Source organism: Hippopotamus amphibius, chromosome 3 (assembly GCF_030028045.1).
Source record: "Hippopotamus amphibius kiboko isolate mHipAmp2 chromosome 3, mHipAmp2.hap2, whole genome shotgun sequence".
NCBI lineage: Eukaryota > Metazoa > Chordata > Mammalia > Artiodactyla > Hippopotamidae > Hippopotamus > Hippopotamus amphibius.
Genome location: NC_080188.1, coordinates 57687243 through 57701148, shown reverse-complemented (window position 1 = coordinate 57701148; position 13906 = coordinate 57687243). Strand labels below are relative to the sequence as shown.

The 13906-nt window shown below is 36.4% G+C and overlaps 1 protein-coding gene across 1 annotated transcript; it reads right to left on the bottom strand.

The window, feature by feature from the left end:
- Window positions 1-3466: 3466 nt before the first annotated feature.
- IBSP (integrin binding sialoprotein) lies at window positions 3467-12512 on the bottom strand. Its single transcript, XM_057727722.1, has 6 exons — window positions 12459-12512; window positions 12315-12365; window positions 12142-12219; window positions 8533-8598; window positions 4574-4744; window positions 3467-4009 (listed from the first exon to the last, which is right to left on the bottom strand). The coding sequence occupies exons 1-6, from the start codon at window positions 12510-12512 to the stop codon at window positions 3467-3469; spliced, it is 963 nt and encodes a 320-aa protein (XP_057583705.1).
- Between the last annotated feature and the right edge of the window lie 1394 nt (window positions 12513-13906).

Genomic DNA, 13906 nt, shown 5'->3' with positions numbered 1-13906 from the left:
GAAAGTTTGCTGACCCATGACTAAAATAGTGAAACTTGAATTTTTGCTTTAAAAAGAGATAAGACCACTTCTGTACACACTGATGGAGGTCTCATCTTCTTGGACCCTGAGAGTTATGAAATACAGAGGGGAAAGCCTCCTGAAAAAGGACAGAAAACGACTTGCGTGGAATTGTATTAGTTGTATTAGAACAACAAACCAAGTTAATGAGTATCTAACCTGCTGAGTATTTTAAAGATCTTAGGGCAGAAAATATTTACAAGTATTTGCACTTGGATAAACAAAAGCTCCAAGTGATTGCTTCATGGTTTCCGTTTAGTTAATGTTGATTCTTTTTTTTAAAGTGGGACTCATATTTCTCGACTTTAGACTATCCTTTTCAAAAGAACGTATTTACATTTTTCTGCTTTTGTCGCATTTTCATTACTTTTCCTCTTCGTCATTCAGAGGGATTCACCTTGCCTAGAGATGGATTGGGATTTTTTTTAATAAGGGGAATCCAAATGGAAAGAAAGCTAACGTTTGTTTTTTGTTGTTGTTCTGAAATAGGCTCTTGAAACTCTCAGCAGAAGCAATCATTTTGAAAGCCAAAGCTTTAGTTTTGCAAGACAAATATCTTGTTAAGAGAGGAAAGAGTGATAGGAAATCAACAGGGTCAGCCATAAAGGAGGCAGGGTATAGAATTTACGTAACAATAATCAGTTGGAAAGGGGAAGGGGGTTATTCGGTGTTCCCTGTAGATTAAATATAGCTCACCCTGGCTGTCAGCAGGGGAGGATATTGATTGAGGCATCATTTGGAGGAGGTAAGATGGACTTAAAGTGAGGGGCTAGGGCCTAGGGGGACCACAGGGAAAGGGGCAGAGCCATCGCCCAGAAGCAGCTACCCTGGCCAAGCTAATACCAAAGGCCATCCACCCCTTGGCTGTGGCCTGTGCTGGGAGGACACTCAGCATCCCATGGCCTGGGATGTCACCATGAATCATGTCGTGTAAGTAGCCCTCTCTCATGCTAAGCCCATCTGAACTCCCCGTGTGACCAACCTTCTTTAAATGGTCCAGGATACTCGTAAGTCTCCCAAAGCTCGGTATCTGGAAGAAGCTCTCTGACAGCCTTGCACTTCTCCATAAAGACCATGTGGGCTAGCACTGACTGTAGTCCAACCTGAGTCTTGGCCAAGTGCCCTGTGGTTGGCCAAATCTAAGATTTGATGAGTCTATGATATATTGAGGTAGTTTGCGACAATGTCACAAATAAATAGTAAAGATTACCTATTTCACCTAATAAATAGTATTTATCACACTGTTCCCAAGGCTTACATCTTGTCAAAGCTTTTGCTTACAAAGATGCATTAGGACAAGGAAAAAATGCTCTATGAGTTCACAAAAGACGTTTTTTATGGCCAGTTAATTCTGTTACGATCAGGCACACCTAAGTGTTAAGATGGAGAAAAGAAGGGACCAAAGAAGAGAGAGGTGATGATCTGAGTAGCTCATAATGTGTCAGACTCTGAACAGCAACCCGCTGAGTATATTCCACATGTAGGAGGTGAGGGAACAAAGAATAGGGAAGGAAATTCATTTACTCTCGATAACACCATCATTCAAGCCCACCTAACTCCAGGGCGCATGCATTTTGCACAATACCAAGCTACCTATATAGAAACATACACCAAAATACCTGAAAAATATCAGAGGATCCTTGCTTTGAAAATATTCTTTAGGGCTCAAGTCAAAAAAGATAGTTGGTTCTAAGAAAATTGTGGTGGAAGATGTCTCCTTTTTTTTTTCAGCAATGCCCTCATCATTAGAGATTTCCTGCCCACTCATGCTTCATCGTCCATAATCCAATGAATATGCATTAATGAATGTTGCATTCCTAATGAATACACACTAATGGTCAAGAGAACAGATTCTAAAGCTAGGTTGCCTTTGTTTTAACCTCAGCTTTGCTGTTATGACCTAGTGCAAGCTGTTTAACCTCCTTGTGCCTCAGCCCCTTTGTCAATAACATGGACAATAACAATAAAACCTACTTGATAGCGTTTTGTGAGGATTAAATGAGTTAGCAATAAATGACATTATCGGAATAATTGGGAAAATTTTAATATGGATTGTGTATTAGAAAATATTGCCATATCTATGTTAAATTTCTTGAGAATGAGAGTGAAAATGGCACGGCAGCTATGTAGAATTCCTTATTCTAATATTAAATGCTGAAGTATTTAGGGGTGAAGTATTGTGATGCCATGATGTCTGCAATCACTCTTTAGTGGTTTGGCAAAGAAGTATGTATATATGAAGAGAAGCACACAGAAATAGACAGAAAGAGATAAATATGGCAAAATGTTAACCATTGATGAACCTAGGTGCTCATGTACTAGTCTTCCAACTTTTCTGAAGGCTTGGCATTTTTCAAAATAAAAAATTAGAAGATGATGGGTTAATGTGTGTGCGTGTGTATAAAAGATTTTTACCCCATCCCACCCCCACCTCACCTAAAACCAAGCCAAATAGGAGTAGAGTTGCCAGATATAACACAGGACATTCAATTAAACTTGAATTTCAGATAATGAATCATGTGTTTAGTATAAATATGTCCCAAATATTTCACAAAGGCCAAATATTGCAGAGGGTATACTTATACTAAAAAGTTATTCGTCATTTATCTGAAAATCAGGTTTAAGTAGGCATCCTGCATTTTTATTTGTCAAATCTGGCGACTCTAATAAAAGCTGTTTATGCCCCTGATATATATATATGGCTAACCCTGCCCATAAGCATGTCAAAATCTTAGTTATGTTGATTTATCCATGAGAAAATGTCTATAGTCCCTCTGAGTTTTAAACCATAGCGGAAATAAGCTTTCAACCTTTAGATGAATTATCCCACTGGTCTCACTTTTTTCATTCTGAATCTCTCATTTTTCTTCTTAATTATGACACATTTGAAAGATTGCATTTTTATTTGTGATAAAACCCATGGATAGAATATACATACAGGTCACATAAAAATACATGAGGATGATAATTAAACCTAATATACAATGAAGGGTAGGTAGTGCGATTAAAGAACTACACATTTATTGTATACAGTGCTACTAAGGTCAGTGAATTTCTTCTAAGAAGCACCTCTTGCACAAAGAGTATGTTTTAGCAGTTAGTGCAAACACATTAAAAACACTATTTATAGAACTATAACCTCAAAATATTCAATCACACACAAGCTCAGGCATTGGTTTACCACTTGATGAATGGCCCTGATTTACGACCTTTCAATAACATACCAGGGAAAAGCAATAAGAAGCCCATTACTTGCAGAAGCAATTACAGAAAACCACTTTGGAACAGCAGCACCATTCCACATTATAATATGCACATTTGTTATATTGCACCTTCCTGAGTTGAACTTTGAAAATGGTAACCACACAAAATGCCAGAATGGATGAAGTCATCCCAGTCTGGGCCTTCACTGGTGGTAGTAGTAATCTTGACCGTCATAGCTGCCGTAGCTACGCCCTTTATAGTAGCTGTACTCATCCTCATAGACTCGGTAATTGTCCCCACGAGCTCCCCCATTCTCATTCTCGTAGATTTCATATCCATTGTCGTACTCATTGGTGCCTGTTTGTTCATACTCCCCCTCGTATCCAGGGGTGGTGGTTTTCCCAACCGGTGGTGGGGTGGTCCCGTAGACCTCCTGGGGTGGAGTTGTAGGTTCAAACCCACCGTTTGGAGAGGTAGTTACCTTAGAGCCACCATTGTCCTGCTCTGCAGCCACTGCGGTTGCTTCTGCGTTGGCTTCAGTGGCACCGTCTTCTTCCCCTTCTTCCTCTCCGTTGTCCGCACCACTGCTGCCACGGCCACCGTCTGCCTCAGTGCTGTTGGTGCTGGTGCCGTTTATGCCTTGCTCATTACTATCCACTTCTGCCTCATTTTCCTCTTCCTCCTCGTCCTCTTCTTCTTCATCACTTTCCTCCTCTTTTGTAGCCTTCTTTCCTGTATCCCCAGCCTATAAGGAAAAGTTTAAAGGAATCCAAATGTAGGTGTGAAAAACATAAAATTTAAGATCATTATTTCATCCAGCACAGGCTGTACTGACAACCTGGTTCTGCGTGTAATTCTCAATGGAAGCAAAGTTAAGTTACAAAAGAATTGGTGAGTTTTTAAAAATTCAGAATTAGTACCTTTGTCATTGGGTTTTGACAGAGAAAAAGGTACCTGATAAATAAGTCTTCTCTGTGGGAAATGGTTTCTATAGCTTTGCTACTCGCATTCTCTGTCTCGGATTCCTCCTCCCAGAAATGCAATGGCAGCTCTCAGGACATTTTATCCATTGCCTAGATGCTTGTCTTTAGTCTTCTGTGATAATGTTGAAAGTCAGTATAAGAACATGAGAAGAGAACTCGCCTGGGAAAAGACCTTTCCTTATTTGTGAACAGGGACATTCTACCTGCTCTTACTTTTTCATTGAATTAATGAAGATAATATAAAATGCTGTGTGCATAGTGTCAGGATAACCTCAGACATCAGTAAAGAAATGTGAGCAGATTGAACATTTGGGAGGAAGTGTTACCTTCTTGGGAAGCTGGATGGCTGCTAGACCTATGTTGCCGGTTCCAGGTGTGATCTCTTCTCCATAGCCAAGTGTGGTAGTGGGAAGGGTGGCGTTCTCAGCCTCTGATTCTTCATCTTCATTTTCATCAGAATCTTCATTCTCTTCATTGTTTTCTTCTTCATTTGAAGTCTCCTGGGGAAAGTGTCCAGAGCAAGACATTTTATTACTTAACTCACTATAGTGTGTTGTAGATATTTATGTCCTCTATTTAATCAATCCAGAAACATTTGTGTAATAATTTCAGCATATCTGACTATATGGTATCATACCATACATGGCTTAGGCTCTTGAAGTCTTGTTAGTAACTACGATGACATGATAGCACATTAACTATTGTATTCACTGACAAATGAGCTGAGAACTTTATACCTACTTTTTAAATTCCTTAGAGCAGCCTCATAAGGTAAAATTATAACTCACACTCTTTAGAAAAGAAAAGTAAGCTCAGGAAAGTTAAATAATTTGTTTAAAGTCTCATAGTAAGTGATGAGACTATATCTTTCTAATTAAAAAAAGCCCTGAGCCCTTTCTGTTGCACCATGACATTTTTGATGATGAGAATTTATGTGAATTGTCCACACTACACCTAGGATATTTTTTTCAGAAAAGAATTTTTTATAGAAATCCCTCTCTTCAAACAAATTGATTGCATGTCTTACTTACTACCAAAAAGAAGTGAAAGTATTTCATTTACTTTCAGGAGTATTTAAAGAAAAAGAGATAAATTCAAACTCCATCTGCCAATATATAAGCCAGTTCTGAGCTGTGTGAAGTATTCAAAAGATGTCAGGTATTTGACACACAATTTTTCTGCGCAATGAAGAAATTAAACACTCCAAGAAATCCTTAGTGATATATTATATTATTGCAGGAAGATGTTTTTTAAAAATTACTACTCCTCAGTGAATATTATTATCATCTTTAACACTTTATTATTTTGCCTTTATTCTATTTTGTTAGGCAATTGTTTGTTGATTGAGTTAATCTCCCAAAGTAATTCATAGCTAGTATTGAAAGTCAGGAATTCATACACAGAGAATTTATTTATTTTAAATGAGTACTGGAGAACTGAATTTATTTCAATGTATTTTTAAAGAGATTGTGATGTTAGGATAACTTTAACTAGGCATCCCACAAACACCATACTGTTTATTTTTTCATGTTTATATGCTTTAGTCCAACAGATTAAACCTTTCAGGGGAGAAGGAGGAAAGATCCTTAGAGGAGGAGAAGATAAAGATTGGGTCCTGCACCATTGCTTCACAGGTGAAAAACCTGAGGCCCAGTGGGATAAATGACTCACATGAGGCCAAAGACACGGCAGTTCATTAGCAGCAGGGCCATGACTACAGACTCCAACTCATAAGAGTCTTCATTTTCTCCTACAACACCCTTTCTTTTCCTAGTACGTTATTTAAGGTTGTTCTGCTGTAATAAGTTAAAAGGGAAAGTAGGTCAGTCTTTTTTGTTTGTTTTTTGTTTGTTTGTTTTTTAAATAGCTTTATTGAGATGTAATTAACGTAACATACAATTCACCCACTCAGAGTATACAATTTAGTGGTTTTTAGTATATTCACAGAGTTGTTCAACCATCACCAAAATAGGTCAGTCTTTTGATGGGTACTAGGCCTCAAATATCTTTTTGAATAGAAAAATTAGCAATCATTTGTGCTTTAAAAAAGTATTATTAAAGTATTATTAACCCACTAGAATAGCTAAAATGACTGAAAGAAACACGTGTTGCTGAGAATGTAAAGCTATTGGAATGCTCATATATGGATAGTGGGAGTTTACATCAGTACGTAGGCTTTGTGAAGCTGTTGGTGGCATCTCCTCAGGACGAATTTATGCAGACTTTTTGACATAGACATTTCACGTCTAGGTAAAGTGGCCTCCAGAAATGAATGCATATGTTCACTAGAAGGAGTACTAGAATGTTCACAGCAGCACTCTTTTGTCATAGCCCAAACCTGAAAACTCCCCAACTGCCTGTCAACAGAAGAATAGCACATTGTGGTACATTCACATAGTGAAATACTGACAATGAGAATGAATGATTTACAACTACAGAAACACACAGACCAAACCTCTGAAGCTGATAGTGGAAGAGGCCACATGCAAAAGTGTGCATGCAGCATGATTCCGTGTGTGTGTGTGTATTTCTGAAATTTTAATCATCTATAAACTTATGATAATTGTGTAATGTATATTATATTTCAATAAAATTTTATAAATGCGAGACAATAATTTAGGAGATGGAAAAAAATGTAAGATCACCAAATAGAAAATACGCCTAAGCACCTTCTCATGGGAATACAATTCCTGGGGACTCTGTATTCAATCTTAATTGCCAGTGAACTTTTAAGGAAGAGATGGGGGAAAAAGAGGTTCTAAACTCTCTTCAGGATGGAAGACTCCCAGTTTTATTCATCCAGTTTTCCATTTGTCATTTTGAATGAATGGTCTTTGGAGCATTTATTCCTCTGAAGCTTCAAAACCAAATCACCAAATATTGACTGGGCACTGTATATGTATAAGAAACTGGGCTGGGTAGTGTGAAGAGATGCAAAAGAGGGTACAGCACTGTTCATCCTCAAAGCAGGGATTGTTACCTATGGTATCTAGTCTCCTGGGTAATGGGGAGTTTGCAAATAAGTTCTGGGAGGACCAGAAATGTTCAGAGATTTTTGCTAAAATATTGAGTATCCGAGATTTCATCGAAGTCCTAAAGGAGTCTTAATATTTCTCCATCCCCAACCACCATCACAATAAATGAAGAACCATTGCCAAAAGAAACACAATCTAATTGGGAAATCTAGCTGGTAAGGCAATTTTAAATCACTGTACAGCAAACAGCTGTGGTTAATGGAATACCCTAAGCTTAGTTCTTGGGTAACATTACTATGTGGAACTCCAGGCAAAGTTTTTTGGGATTTAGTAGGTGGCATTTTTCCTGGTACTGGCTTGACATTCTTGTAAGGCATCCCTTTAAAGGCTATTAGGATAAATTATGGTACTAAAATGCTACTTTTACGGTTAAAAAGAATCAAACTAATTATCTGTCACTTTTAAAGTTCCCACACCATTTTGTTTTCAAGAGAGCAGACGTTTATCCGTGATCCATTTTGGACTGTCATTGTCCCTTCATAAATAGCATCTAAGAACACCTGAATTTAGAAGTTTCCCCAACCAGTGGACAGCTATAATTGACTATCCAGGAAAATGTACCTAATTAGTGTGTTTCCATGGGCAAGAATGTCAATTATAAACATGTTAGCACAATTTCCAAGTTATATAGATGAATTTTAGCCATGAACTACACTAATTTGTAGTACTATATAGGAAGGTATTTATACATCTTGAGCATTTGCATTTCTACGAAAACATGAATTTTATTAGTAGGCAAAAGTCATATGAAATTCCAGTTAGAAAGAACAACACTTCTTTGTGAGTCAAGAAAGGCAGATGAATCACAAAACACTGTAGAGGATATAAGATTAGCTTTCCTATACTACCCACTTATTAAATTGAATTTTTAAAGTTCAGTCATTAAAACAAGTGTTGCACTAAGTTTAGGATTATTGTATATTTATCTTTTACCATCATGCTCTATCCACCTAAATGTCAGTTCTTTCCTTTTTATCAGAATTTACATTTCTTCCACTTAAAATGGAGATACTTTGGTATTTGTATACCACTTACAGGTTACTTTAACCCCAAACTGTAAGAGTGTTTGAAACAGGTCATTTTAGTTAGTTCTAATTTAAATAATACTCTCCTTGTCCAAAATAGAAGACTGTGGGCAGTTAGTAAGCTGGCAATGTCTATTTGCTGAGTCTAGACTACAGGAGACTAGTTTCCTATTTGTTTTTTGTGCTGCCTGGTTTGCTATGAAAAAACCTGCAGAAATTCCTTACCTCTTCTTCCTCCTCTTCTTCTGAGCTACCACCATTTCCATTTTCTTCAGATGAGTCACTACTGCTCTAAAAAATATGTATACATGAATTCATACACATATAGATATATATGTACATGTATATATTTACTTAGAATAGTTATCATGCTATTATGAGAAAGATATGAGGGGATTGGACACATACAGAACGAGGTTAGAGAAAAAGGGGCATTTTACAATGATCAAGATATACATTGAAATACTCCATTTTCAACCTCAAAAGCATTGGCAATATGTTGAAATATTTTGTATGTAAAACTAGAGCCATGAATGGCAGAATAGCTTAACTCTGAGAGAATGAGAGGATTATTTGGTTCAATTTTTTTATTTTACAGAGAAGGAATCTGAGGCCCACAAAGGTTGTGAATTCTCTGATCAGTTCAAGGCAAATCTTGATCTAAGACATGGATCTCATTGTTTTATTTTCTTTATAAAATATGAATGAAATGATAAGTAGGCTTATTATAAAATATTAGTTGTTACTGGATGATTTTCTTAAATAATGAGCTGTCCTGGTGAATTTACATTAGAATTTGACATAAAATTAAATTTGCAATAATTTTAGTAACTTTTAATCTAATTAAAGCTAATGCCTAAAATGAAGTGTGTGTGTGTGTGTGTGTATAAAGTTATATAAGAGAAAATTTTATTTACTCATTTAGGAAATTTATGAGTCCCATTCCTCTAAAAAACTCAATATTGAATGAGAATAAATTAAACCAAGTCTGTATATAAAAATAAAATTGTAAGTTAATGAGCTTTGCTACTTTTTAAAAGGAAATGTATACCTAAACATCTGTTATCTGAGCCTTTAAGGCAGTGGAGGAGATTTTTCCTCTTTCTCCCAATGTTAATCCAAATTGAATTTTCCTTCTTTTTCTGCAACCACCTTGATGACACTAAGTATACAAGTAGATACCTAACTTAAGATTCTGCCATTTTCTGCCCTGCAAATTTATCTTTGATTCTAGGGACTCAGTTAAGTACTGTCAGTCTTAGAAAACATAACTGCAGAAGAACCTTAGGGTTAGAGATCAGATATGACGGAATATTTATGTCCCAACCCTGCTCAGGGCTCTCCCTGTTGGGCTTATTCTTCAGGTGGCCATGCCATCCACCCAAAAGAAGGAATGCTTGTCTCCTTGAGCCAAGAATAATCTTGGGTGGAAGAGAGAATAATTAGACCTGCTCTTCTACTGCAATGACCTCAATGGCTGTGCCTTCCCTAGCCCAGAGGTAAGTAAAGCGTTAGATTCTATTGAAACTATTTCTATTTGTTATATAGAAGTTATGTATAGAGGACAGCATATTTCTGAAGCATATTTTGTCTTAGTGGGAGTGTTTTGGTCATTTTACAAGCTTCCTCATCTCTAGCTTTCATCCTACTCCAATCACATCACTCTTCAGTTAGTATCTGCAGTGAAGACAGTTTTAAATCTGCATGAAATGCCTTGAAGACTTAGCATTCTTTTATTTTCCTTTCTTTCATTTGTGCCTTATTACCAAGTTGACACTACGTCCTATTGATTCCTCTGGAAGTCTTTCATATACTCCTTCCAACTTTTATAACTACTGCATTTATTCAATTCCAAAATATATATTCCAGGCATTGTGCTGAGAATGAGGGTCATAGCAAGAGAGGAAGTTGGTATATGGGCAGTTCCCCATGTCACACACTGTGATAACTGAGATGAGTCTGATAAAACAAATATAAGATAAAGTTCCTGTTGTCTGAGTTCACATACTAACCATATATCATTTAATCATAAAAAAATACAATTTCATCAATTAAAAATGCTTAGGATGTTAAGCTTATTTATACCTCCATTTCTATAGCTAAGCAGATAAGCTACAATAGACTGATAGCCTTGCAATCAATATAATATATTTCGTGCAAATTGATGTTTTAGATATGATTATATATAAATACAAATTTGTTTGAATAAAACATGAATTTCAGAGCCAATGCAGCTTAATGCATTTGGGGGTGATAATCTGGGCACTAAATACTTAAGAGACTTAAGAAAATAAATAATAAGGGGCTATGGAAACATATAAGTAGACACATAAGAAGAAAAAATCTTGGAAATCAAACTTTGTAAAGTGGGACAATAGATCATCAATACTAGATCAGACTGTTGGATCAGGAGATATATTTTATTGGATTATATTTTAAAACAACTCTCTTATTTACAAACTACATTGGTTGAGTTTGTAATCTATCTACATATAATCTGTAGAAATTTTGTATGTTAAAGATCTGCTTAAAAATCTGTGAACTTTGGGTCTTTCAATAAGGAAAAATATAAGCTCTCCTAATATCTTTTCACTACAGACACTTGAATTGGGCTGCACGTATATATCTACAAAAATTTCTAGGTGGGAATAACTCCAAGTCTATGATATTTTAGGAAAGTTCAGGAGGTAGTCTGAAATTTATTATCATTTCCATTTAGTTTAAGACAGACAGCAAAGTTTCAAGTGAGCAATGTTTTTTTATGGGCAAACCAAAGAATGGAAGGCAACTCTGAAAACTCACAACTTTGTATCATTTGTGCTCATATTTCTGTGGCCACACACATTCCCCATAATTATTATGGTGCTAGAAATACTTTAAGATGATCATTTCCTATCATTGTATGAGTTGGAAGTGGGTTGGTTCAACATATGGCAGGATGCTATGCCAAGCCACTGTGCTGAGGCATCGTTTTCAGCGTCCTGACTTCTTTTAGTGTCTCAGGAGACCTGGGTCAGATGGTGCATAATTGGTGCTCTGAACCCAAACTGTATAGTAATAAAAATAGCACAATTCTGGTTTGTTGTCTATTTAAAATCAGCACCACACCCTCTCGTTTTCAGAACCCTCTTCACAGGTAACCCAGTAAAAACAGAAACTTTTATTTTTAGTGTTTAGTTATTTTTTGTCTGTTTGCTTACAAATTTTAAGGGTGTTTTGTTTTTCTCACAAGCTTTTTGGTTTGCTTCATGAATTTCTCGCTTTCCTCTGCGTTCTTGAGCCACACTTTCCATTATAGTTATGCCCCAATATAATGTATTGTTTTAGTGAACTACACAGGTCAGAGGTTAAGAAAATCTTAAGCAAATCATTGATTATCAGGCATTTTTTTAATGGTCTTTGTTGTCTATGAGGTCAATTTTTTTCCTAAATTAAAGCAGTCTAAATTATTGGATATAAAACAGCTATATGACAGTACTGAATCAACTATAATATAGCAATTAGTGGCCTTATCACTGACTTAAATGTCAACAACTGATAAAATTATCCACTTCTGTCGGTGAATTAGCCAAAATACCTGAATTCAGTGTTCTGCAGTGTTTGCTTTCGTTATATCATTCTAGACTGGGCCCAAATGAGTTTACTCTCTCTGCGACTCTGCTTTACAAGAAAACTTTAGGAATAAATTTTATTTTATTATATTAAAAACAAACTTTGTAGTAAGTGGTCTGTCTGGCAAAATTTCAGTGAGACTTGAATTTAGGTGTTTTATAGTTAAATTTGATTCCCTTTCAACTGTAATGGGTGAGAAGGAAAATTAATTTTTATACTTACCTGAACTGGAAATCGTTTTAGAGGAGGATAAAAGTAGGCATGCTTGTAAAGATAGTATCGGGGCCTGTGCTTAAACACCTGCATGAACACAATAAATGATACAGTCATGTTTCATGTGCAGTAAATCTAGAGGAAGTGTAGTCAGGCCAAGGAAGTATGCTCAGATGAATTACCCCATTTTCTTCAGAATCCTCTAATTTGGCTCTTCGATGCAAAGTTTTCATCTGTTTAAAAGAGCATTCAATTATTACATATTCTCTTTTTAATATAAAAAGACAAAAATGGAAATAACTATAGGTTTCTAATAAAGAACTTACTGAGAAAGCACAGGCCATTCCCAAAATGCTGAGCAAAATTAAAGCCGTCTTCATTTTGGTGATTGCTTCTGGAATGAATGAAGTGGCAAAGTTAATGAGTGAAACTAAGAATGTACCTTTTTTTGCTCATACTAGGAGATGTATTTACTTTGTTTTCACTTTGGTCCAGTTAGCATTTTGACTAAGTAGGACGAAATTTCTGCTGTTGTTTTAAAATTGTTCCTTCTATTTAAGTGGTAGAAGATTTTTATCCATCTGTTTGAATAATCATGAGTTCCATATTTGGTTTAACCCATCTGCTCTGACCTGTCAGTGAAGGACCATTTCATCACCGGCAGGGGCTTGAACGCTCAGCATACTTCACGTTGGGATGAGGAAGCCTCCTAATGCCACTGACATAGGAACATCAGCTAATGTAGTTATGTGGCTTGTTTTGTTTATAGTTAAAAACTAAGCAAAAACTGAATACATTCAGATGATTGCTTTCATACCAATTATCCTGCAGGCTGTTTCCAGCTTGTATTCACTTTGGAAGTAAAAGTTTGTTTGTAAAATGAAGACTAGGAGCCATTTCCCCATGTATATCTTAGAATACTTGATGTTTTTTATGTGTGTGAAAAGATTCATGACATGTGAAATATTATTCTCATAACATGTAGCACCCAACATCCATGTTGAAGGGTGATTCTATCAGATGAGTCATCAGAGTTCATCATGGGATATCAGGGGGATATTTCCTCAAGTTACATTGTTCTCCAGCTCCATTTAAGCTTTCCATCACTGATGTGGGAGACTATCATGGAATGGATGTGGGGCTTTCCAAGGTCAGGGTGATAGTCATGATGGAGACATCAATACTATGGAAGAATTGAATGTGAGACTCTCAGAATGGGAATACTTTGTGAACAGTCTTGGGGTTTGCAGCCAGGTAAAGATCTCAGTTCCACATAGATTCCTCATAGGTAAAAGGAGAGCGATTGTGCAATCCTATCTTAATTTTATTCTATTTGATAAAATCCTACTTTAATAGTAGTTGAGCAAACAGCTGAAAGCCACTAACACCCAGCACTTGCAGTGATAAACACATTTAACTGAGAGGTATTTCTCCTCCAGAGTGACAGCTTTAGCAACATTTTAGAAGCAATATGTAATGGTGATGGGAATTTCCCTATTAACACATTGGGAAAAGTAATATTTAAAATGTATGAAGCGTATGTCATATACTATACCCTGAAGGTAGATTCTGCATTTTATTGTCACTAGCCAAGATTTATTGCATCCTTATTGAGTATCTGACACTAAAATAAACATTGCACAGAGTAAGGCTGGAGGCCTGGAGAAGCTGTCTAGGGTCTTCTGTCACCTCTTTTCGTGGCAGAGTTGGTCTTTAATTTTGTTGCCTGCAAACTTGCTCACAGTCCTGTCTACTTTAGTAAAAGCTCTTGATG